The sequence below is a fragment of the Orbicella franksi genome, chromosome 13, assembly GCF_964199315.1.
Source record: "Orbicella franksi chromosome 13, jaOrbFran1.1, whole genome shotgun sequence".
NCBI lineage: Eukaryota > Metazoa > Cnidaria > Anthozoa > Scleractinia > Merulinidae > Orbicella > Orbicella franksi.
Genome location: NC_138157.1, coordinates 4,495,451 through 4,505,443, shown reverse-complemented (window position 1 = coordinate 4,505,443; position 9,993 = coordinate 4,495,451). Strand labels below are relative to the sequence as shown.

Genomic DNA, 9,993 nt, shown 5'->3' with positions numbered 1-9,993 from the left:
CGACGTTGGGTCCAGCTGCCAGGGTAAGTGTTATGCCTGTACTGTTTTCTAAGAGTAGCGAACGGTAAATTCGAGACTTCACAAAACGAGGACGTGACTTTCGCTGCCTTGAGAAAGAGATCGAAACTCCGAGATGGCGATGCAAAACAAATTCGCAACCCGAGAAATTTGACTCAAGGTCTGTTGTTGGACGCGTATTATTTGAAGGACCATTCAATTGCTGGTTTTCAGTGCCACGCCATTCAAAATAGATCAAGAAAGAAGGTAAATATGCAAAGAATCTCGCCAAGATTCTGGTCACAGCAATTTTTCTTATGCAAGATATGCGGAGAAATTTATTACTCAAATTTATAGAAATTTGTATGGAGACGCCATGCTGGTGCCCATCCGTATGGGCACCAACATGGCGGCCGGAAACCAACAGAAACATCTGTCACTGAGTTTTGCCACAAAAGCGTGAATTTATCCCTCGAGAAACTCTAAAATAAAATAATACTCTTTCTAAGACATGAACTGTTCAGATATCCAAATTCCCCGAAATAAGTCACTTTTTTAACCATCACGACAGCTCCCTAGGCCGTCAAGTAAAAGCCGCGTCACTCAAAAGCTTAGAAATTCAAGCGTAGTGTATCACAAAACCAAGCACCCATTTGGAGCGAAAATTTGTATGAATATTGGTTTTCAGCTGCTCTTATACATCATTAAAGTAAAATCTCGGGAAGATCAATAGTTTTGCAGTTTGAATTTTAGTGACGTCATGTGAAAACCAGCTATAGGACTACATGCTCTCCAATTTGGAAATAATTGGATGAAAAAAATTCCGAGGACAGCCAAAATTGGACGAGGCCGCAGGCCAAGTCCAATTTGGCTGTCAGAGGAATCTTTTGAATCCAATTATTTCCAAATTGGACAAGCATGTAGTCCTGTTACTTATTAATTTTTTAGCTGGTGAGGTAATACAGCTTCGCAAGGAAAACTACAGTAACTGTCTCTGAAGAAAAACAGACTGGGCCCTCGATCTTCCAAAATTTGGGAAGGCTTCGAAAATATCCGGTGATCTTCGGAGATCGCCGGAGATTGTCACAAGTCTTCGAAAATTCTGGAAAGGGGTCGGAGGATCTTCGGAAATCTTCGGGTGATCTTCGGAAATCTTCGGAAGTGTTCGGGCGATCTTCGAAAGTACTCAAGTGATCTTTGGAAATCTTCGGAGATGTTCGGGTGATCTTCGGAAATCTTCGGAAGGTTTCGTGTGGCCTTCGATAATCTTCGGAAGGTTAATAGCCTAATTTCATTGGCTGAGACACCTATTTTTTCCCAAATTGGACAGTTTCTGCGTTTTTACTCAAAGTCCTTATTGAAAACTGTCCAAATTAAATCCCAAATTGGACAGTTTTCAGAAATTAAAGGATAATAGCTGTGCTGACAATACTGGATTAACTGGCTGCTATATAATTATAGTTTCAATTGAGAAGATATATCAAACACTCAAGACAGTGTTTGACCACATTTCCAAACACCTTGAAGTTCGTCAAAAAAAACTCCGCTACGCGTCGTATTTTCAACTCTTCTCTGTGTTTGGAAATGTGGTCGAACACGGTCTTCCGTGTTTGATGTAATATATCAACCACGAAAGACCGTGTTATCACCAGATATCTAAACACCACCACGGTATTGATTTCCTTTGTTTAAACTTGGTGGATTATTACTGAGTTTGAGAAATAATACGTCATTTTGTCACAAATAAAAAACACGATGTATATCCAACAGGCACTAAACGTTATGATCTGCTATCCGATTGCAAATAAGTGCCTACAAATGATGGTCTGCTCATGCGTAGTACCGTTTAAATGTGTTTTGCTGCGAATAACATTCTGCTCATGCGTAGCTATAACCACGCTCTCGAGTGAAAAATGGAAGATTGCTTCCCTGAGCTGTCAGAGAGTGATGTAAATATGAAAACAAACTTGGTGATAAAATGATAAAACAATAGGCCATATTCGTATTCCCGGTATTGGACTGGAACTAGCTTGAAACTGAGGCTAATGCAGGGAGTCTCTTCAAATGCAAATTAAATTAATCTCTTTTTTATAATATTCCCCCGCATGAGCCTCTATTGCAAGCTAGCTTCAGTCCAATACCGAGGATACGAATATGGTCTGTTATTGAACTAGTTTATCGCAAAACATCGCGATTTGTCAGTGTCTCGCAATCTCGCAGATTAATCTTTATTTGCCTCAGCCTGAGTCAGCTTCGACAAATAATGGATCTGCTCGCCACTGACAAATCACGATATTTTGCTTAACCTCGTCCAATAATTGGTAATTATAATCAATCAAATATATTCGCTCGCGCGCGGTTGGTCTAAACGAGCCACGTGACTGAATATGGCCCAGCTAAAACTGGGGAGTATGCGAGTGCATGGAAAGATCAAGGCAAGAAAACCTAAGAGAATCCTTGGAAGAACTAGACACCATGTCTAAAAATAAATTAAGAGGGAAAGAGCTACGTGGGGAATTCACTCACTTACCTTGATCATCCCTTGCCTAGTGATATTCCACAACTTTTAACCCGCGTGTGTTGCGAAAGTATATTTGAAGGATAATAAACACAATATGCTCATATATTTGACCTTGGACATTACCTGTTCTTAAAGGTCACAGTTTTCCTCGAGCTACGCTCCGGGACTGAACTGTCATCTCGGAGCAGGTAAAGTCCGCGGACAAATATCCGAGCAATTTTTTTTTTGAGCCAAATGGAGGTTATTGCTTATATTTGACAAATTGGCGTCAGTTTTTCGTGCCTCTATTCCGTTATTGTCATGAATTTCATCATAGCATTGTCAAGACTACTTTGACAATGTTGTGACGAGATTCATTATCAATAACTGGAAAGAGGCATGGAAAACTTACGTCAATTTGTTTTTTACAATTACAAAAAGGCAGAAATTTTAAATGCTTATGTCTGTCTGCTTATTGATAATGAAAATTAACCAATGAACGCGCGAGAATTTCTGCAGTTATTGTAAAGTCCTCATCTTGTTTGGATTTTGTAGTAAAGCTTGTATACAACATTTAATAATATTTTCATCTATGACAAATCAATGCACTGAGGGCTTGTTTTCATTCGCAAGTATTGACATAAAGGCAAAGATGATTTTAAAACTACTTCGTTATTTTTAACACGATGTCATCAATTGCTTTGGCCAGCTTTCAACTTGAGCAAAACAGCCTTGATTCTCGTGAAATGCTGCTTTTCCAGTGAGCATTTACTGTCTTGCCATCGCTAGTTTCTTCGATTTCGATTTTTCTTTTTTCCTTTTCTCCTTATCTTTATCTTTTTCTTCTTCTTTATTATTTTTTCGATGACGACGACTGAGGGATACTGTCCAGGATATGGCCATGGGGGAGGATAGGGTCCGGAATTAGGAGGGGGATAGGGCGCGGGATAGCGGGATCCATGTGGTGGGGGATACGGGGAGGGATATGGTGAGGGATATGGCGAGGGATACGGTGAGGGATATGGTGAGGGATACGGTAAGGGATATGGTGAGGGATACGGGGAAGAATTAGGAGATGGATAAGGCCAGGGATACCGGGAAGAGGGGTATGGTGAGGGGTATGGTGAGGGATATTGGGAGGGATAAGGGGAGGGATATGGGGAGGGATACGGTGAGGGATAGCTAAGGCTTGCGTCCTTTCTTCCTGTCAAACAAATTAAGAAGGTTATTAATAAAAAAAGAGTCGAAAATCCTTCGCTGGATTTCGTTGTAATGGTCAGTTTGATGAAAATCTCGTATTTTCGAGTAACTTATCATTCCAAGCCTTCATTTAAAAGCCGGAGAGCGTAAGTGTCATAAAAAGAATTTTAAGTTCTCGGGCTTTTAAATGAAGCCTTGGAATGATAAGTAAAATACGAGATTTGATACAAGTTAATACAAGTTAAAACTTGTCTTAACTGGTGAGTAAACCCCACAAAAATCTCTTGGTGAGTTTATATTTCAACCGCAATACTTCTAAATGTATGCGACTAGGCCAGCTAGAATTTTATCATCCCAGGAATCATAATCTTTAATTCCCTTTCTCCTGTCCTTGGAGAAATCCAAACCAACTTTATTACAATATTTTTCTTCAATTGCTATTTTCTTATTTTTTTTTTATGTACAACTGGTTTAAAGAGTTGGTGACCATGAGGCGTAATACTACAGTAGGTACTATTTTATCGTGTCTTGGACTACGACAGGTCAGACACGCCCCATACTTAATTAGTTTTGAACGTTTTTCACCGGATGGATCTGGCCAGCCTTTTTCTTTGAATTTGCTGGAAAGGAACGATTTAAAATGTTGGCTGATCACTTATTCTCGAGCCAGATTCCATCGTCAACTTCATTCCGTTTTTTAAGGATTCATTTTAAATTTTAGCGGTTTAAGCGACAGGCTACATCATCCGCTTTGAATACTTGCCGAAAAACGAATTGTCAGTGGTGTAAAATCTTACTACTTTGTCATTTTATAAGTTTACCTTCTCCAGAACCCGAAGTACCACTCCCCGAATCGAACGAACCTTCTTCGTCTTCTTCGTGAGATTCGTGTTCGTGCGTGACAGGAGTGTGATCTTTAATGTCGTGATTCGGCTTCTTCGAGGCAACAAAGGCCAAAAGGTAACAAACTATCAGTAATGCTCCTCTCATTATTTAACCTGTATCAAAAAAGACGACGAATCGTTGTCAGTAAAATAAAAAATTTGCTTCATTTTCTACGATTACTTACTACTTAACTTATACGTGAAAAATCTTTTCATGGAATATAATGTAAAAAAGTCATTTTTTTTCCCATTTTGAAGTATCTCTCACCTTTTCAAGAGTTCGTCATCTGTGATTCTGACCTAAAAATAACAAGAGAGTTCAAGTAACTTAAAAGGAGAAGTCGCTAAATCATTTATAGGTTATCGGTACGTGCAAGTCGGACTGTTCCAAGCTCAATTCCTATTGGCAAATCAACGTAAAAAAAAAAACCAAGGCATCTGACTGATGTCGATCGATACCCTCAGTTCTTTATTACACGACACTTTTAAGAATAGGATACAGTACAATTATGGCTTTTATAGTACCAGTTTGCTTTATCTTGAAACTCCGGTGACGATCAAATTTTTTTGGAAATCGTGAACAGTTTTTCGCGCCTCCTGTTCCGCCCTCCGTTTTCTCCAAAGATCTTCAAAGCGTACGATCGATTTTTTTTCAAAAAGATCTAATATATCACACTATTTTAAAGACCACGAAATTAATCTTTACATAAAATTTGATCAACTCCAACTTGTTAAAGGAAACGTCGAGGTGAACGAGAACCGTTTGGTAACACCGCAGAATCTGAGAAGAAAAGGGGGCTGGATTGAACATACTCGGCGAAACATTACTTGACAGTCCCCCGCTGGGAACCAACAATGGTAAAGGAAACGAGATTGCCCGGGAAAAACTGGCGACGCGACCGTTTTACTGTGGAACATGGATTATTTCCATCCATGGTCCAACTGAAATGGTCGTGGACTCCAGCTTTTCCCATGCCCTTTCGGCGTAGTGTGGACGGAAAACACTTGATGTGGTTTCGGAATTGAAACGCCGTTTTCATATTTCTCCGACGTCATGTGGACGAGGCCTGATGAACAAATTGAATTGATGGGATCTATTTAAAAGTGTGGAGGTACTTCGACTAAGAACAAGCTCAGGCGCGCGATGTCAATATATTATGGTGTGTGTATTCAGGCAAGGAGTCATCAATTTTAATACATTATTTCCTCGCGCAACACTTTATATGACTCAAAGAAGGATATCTCAAGGCAAATTCAAAAGTTCAAGGTGTCGCGCAGTGTTCAAAACTTTCGATAAATAAATTCATGTCGTTTTCAGCCGAACTTAGTGATGAACAACAAAGACCCCACTGAGTCCGTGTTTTCACGAGAGATGTTTACCTTGGTTTTGCTTTAACTTTACTGAGGTGAAATTTTTAATCGTGTAAACACAGCAGCAAACCTCAGTAAATGGCGGCAAAATCAAAAGTAAGCCAACGTAGGTTTGTCGACAGTTAAACGCCTCATCAGGCATGGTTTAGCTTAGTAACCGATGGTAACCGCGGAAAAGCAGGCGTTGTCGCGATATCTTAGCAGCAAGTGTTCATGCGTGCTGCACGTAAAGAAGAGAAAAATAGACAAAGATTCCCCCTAATGTAAGAAGGTTTCAAGTCCACGGGCACTGAAAAAAGCTAAATAAACTCATGTTTAGGCAAAGAAATCCCGGACTGCTGTTTCCCGTTCATCGTCAAGTGCCGTAAGCGTTTCCTTTCTGTTAGAAGTTCAGTAGCTTAGTAGCAGTGTGCAGGCAGGCGCAACTAGAAGAAGACCTACCACAAATAGAGAAAAACAAACATAATTGAGGTCCATGGAGAAGAAAAGCAAATGTTGGAATTTAAAGCGGCCCCGAATAAGAAGAAGTACCGGTAAACATCTACGTACCCCGGTCTCCGTGGCAGATGTCGCTTCAGGTTTTTTGCGGGAAGAGGCTCAGCGAGATATCAAAATTTCCTTTCCACTATTCATCTACAAAGCTTTACATTTAAGGAGAGTTTGGCTTGACATCACAGCAAGCAGATTGACAACGATCTGCGTTCGGCATTGGAGTAAAATCAAATTTTACAATTTTCCATTAGCAATGATTGCAGCACTTGCTTTCCGAGAAAACCTCAAACCGTCCGTTGTATGCGGCCTACTTTAGTTAATTAGTTTCGTGTAAACAGCCCCTCTAATAACTGCGGTTTAGTTACGAAACCACTGTAAGCGGTAGCCGTAGTAAGCCTCTCTCGTGAAAACACGGCATGAGAGAGTTTATCACAAGTTTCATGCCCCGTCCACAGCTACACCAGATAAATTTGAAAACGGCGTTTTCACTCCGAAAACGCTTCGATTGTTTGCCGTCCATACTACGCCGAAGAAATTTGAAAATCAATTATTTTATCGCTAGTCTTTATCGCAACAATCACTGACCGTAGAAGCGCCTGAGTTCACCCTTGAGGGTTAAGGTTAATCATATGATTTTCGTGACCCTCACGTCGTCGTTTTCGAAAAGCTCCATTTCTAAAATGTTTTCCCTTCAAAACAAAGCCAGCGCTTTTCAAATTCCTCTGGTTTGAAGAGCGTTTTCGAAAAGCTCCCGTTTCGGTGGACAATTTCTCCGGATAAGGCTTAACTATAGAAATAAAGCTGCGTTTACAAATTTCTCCGGCGTAATGCAATGTGGACGGGGCTTCAGTTGGGGTTATAACAAAACATTTAAATGAAATATGCCACCTGGAACTTAAGAAGGTTAACGAAATGTGTGTTGAAACTGAACATGAATACGAACTTTCTTTTTATCTTTTTCAGGCTAAAAGAAGAAAAAAAAACTGTACGAATAAAATTCAGCCAGCATCGCCAATGCAGGCAAACTTAAGTTTGCTAGAATTCTGTTTTGTGGGATGTTTATATAAATTAGGTGAAACTCGGCCTTATGAGCACCCGTTAATGCTACCACCTCATTCTCGAGATCACTTTCTTTGGTCTGAAAAAAAATACACAATGTTTTATTGGTTTTAATTTATCATATCTATTCATCATACTTGTTATATTTTTATTGTAATCTTACTCGTACACTGTAAAGCGCTTTAGAATATTTTATAATTTTAACGCTTTATAAATCTATTATTATTATTATTACTATTATTATTATTATTGACTTTAATTAGATGCTGGAGGTTACCTAAGGAAAATCAATAAACCTTTATTTTGTCAGGGTATTTCTTCAATTTTACAATAAAAACTTTTATCAACGAGAAGGTCCTAAACTTGTTTGACGTTCCTCTTCAGTCATCCCTTTCTTTTTTATCGTGGCTTGTGTTCTTATCTTTTGGATTATCTTCGCCCTTCTTCTTCTCCTTTTTCTTCTCTTTCTCCTCTTCTTCCTCCTCTTCCTCTTCTTCTTTCGAGGGCGGTGCGGGTGCGGGTGCGGGGGCGGGTGCAGGGGCGGGGGCGGGATGCACGACAGGGTAGGGATACGGGGAAGGATATGGGTAGGGATATGGCAAGGGACCTTGTCCAGGGTAAGGATATGGAGCGGGATATGGTGATGGAGTAGGGTAAGGATACGGAGATGGGGCTGGTGCAGGGAAAGGATATGGTGACGGGGCGGGTGCAACAGGGGGGGAAGGATATGGTGACGGGACGGGTGACGGGGCGGGTGCAACAGGGGTCATAGGATATGGTGCCGGGGCGGGTATAGGGAAACCAACAGACGGGGAAGGATATGGCGACGGGTAGCCAACAACCGAAGCGTCCTTTGCCCCTACCAAACAAATAACGAAGTAAAAAGGTTATTGGTGGTTGTGTAATCACCAAAACAAATTTTTCCTTCCACATCTCTCTTTAGAATGTTTTCCACTCGGCTTCGTCCTTTTTAAGATGAACGGCCTGGTGGGACTTAAATAAACTTCTACTGTATTACCGTGCAGATTTTTTCTTCTCGTTTTCATTATCACGTAAAAATCTAGTGCAACTTTGGTTTACCAAACTCCAACAGACCGACAGAAATCTTTGTGATCTTGGAGCTGACGATCACCAGGCTATGTTTTATAACGAACCTGAGTATAACGAAATAATTTGAAAGTCAGTGTAACAAAGTACTCCAGGGCTTTGTTTTAGATAACAAATAACTAAAGATAAGAGGACTGATTTGAGTTTGATACACCAAGAGACTTTTTAGCGACGAAATAAATCCTGCTTTGTGATTACGAAAGACATTTTCACGAACGAGCAATCTTGTTACACCTGGGTTTAACGAAAATCCCGCTATATTTAAAAGCGTCATAAGTTAGAAAGACCCTAGCTTATCACTGTCTTTATTCTGAAATCCAAAAGGGACTGAAATAATGTGGTGGTCGTATTAATAAAATGACTAAATGGCGGGGTTTGATTGAGGGTATACTTGACCTTTCTACGCGGCGCTGACCTACCTGGTGAAACTCTCCCATGTTGTTTTCGTAACCTTTTTTGCTTTCTTGGAAAGAGGGCGTGAAATATGTTTGACCAGAAGTTTATAAAATTGTGTTTTCACTGACTTTTGACGTGAAAGAAAAACCGTGATCTACTAGACGTGTTTGATAATTACGAGCTGTTAAGTCACTGAAAGATTAAACGGTTTCCGTGGTGAATATCACGCCCTAATTTGTCCGAGTTTTCTTTACTGACCAGGTTCGTGTTAATTCACTCTATGCGATTTCATCACCAACTCCTTGTTACATTTTTTCTTTAGAAAATCTCTTTCTCAGAGGTCTTGCAAGACGTATCTTTCACCTCACTGTACTTCATTGACAAATCGCAAATTTAATTTTCAGTATTTACTGTATTACGTTTAAAGTTCAGTTTCCCTACCAGAACCCGAAGCACCACTTCCCGAATCGAACGCACTGCCCTCCTCGTCTTCAGCGTGAGATTCGTGTTCGAGCGAGACGGGAGCGTGATCTTTTGTTCCTTGCTCATAATTCCCCGAGGCTTCAAAGTTTCCTTCAGTCGATGTAATAAGCGCTACCATGGCGAAAAGGCAAGCAGTTAATGCCAATGTTACCCTCATGACAAATACTGGACGCGTTCACTGCGTTAAATGAAAAGCGGAGATTGTAAGTAAACAGTGAGAATGCCTTTTTCCAAATTTTCAAACCATTACTTAATAACGATTTGATTCTGTTCGAGAGAGAGCTTTCTCTTTTCCTTTTTTTGTCGTTTTTACAGGCAAATTTCCTGTATTGTTCAGTTACAGAGTACAGATTCAACATTCAGTTATGGAATAAAATGTAAATATAGTGAAGCTACTGGAATCAGTACTATTATTTTCTTACGACATTTAAGATATCCTCCCTCACCTCCTCGAGGTTCTCTTGCTCACTGTTCGTCACCTGTTGTTTTGACCTGAAAATTTCT

General features: G+C 40.1%; 1 protein-coding gene across 1 annotated transcript; it reads right to left on the bottom strand.

Annotated features, from left to right (window-relative positions):
• Positions 1 to 7,599: 7,599 nt before the first annotated feature.
• On the bottom strand, positions 7,600 to 9,993 carry LOC145465955 (uncharacterized). The gene is made up of 3 exons (XM_081449726.1): positions 9,936 to 9,993; positions 9,448 to 9,667; positions 7,600 to 8,362 (listed from the first exon to the last, which is right to left on the bottom strand). Exons 2-3 carry the CDS (start codon positions 9,644 to 9,646, stop codon positions 7,884 to 7,886), a joined length of 678 nt encoding a protein of 225 aa, XP_081305852.1. The 5' UTR covers positions 9,647 to 9,667; positions 9,936 to 9,993; the 3' UTR covers positions 7,600 to 7,883.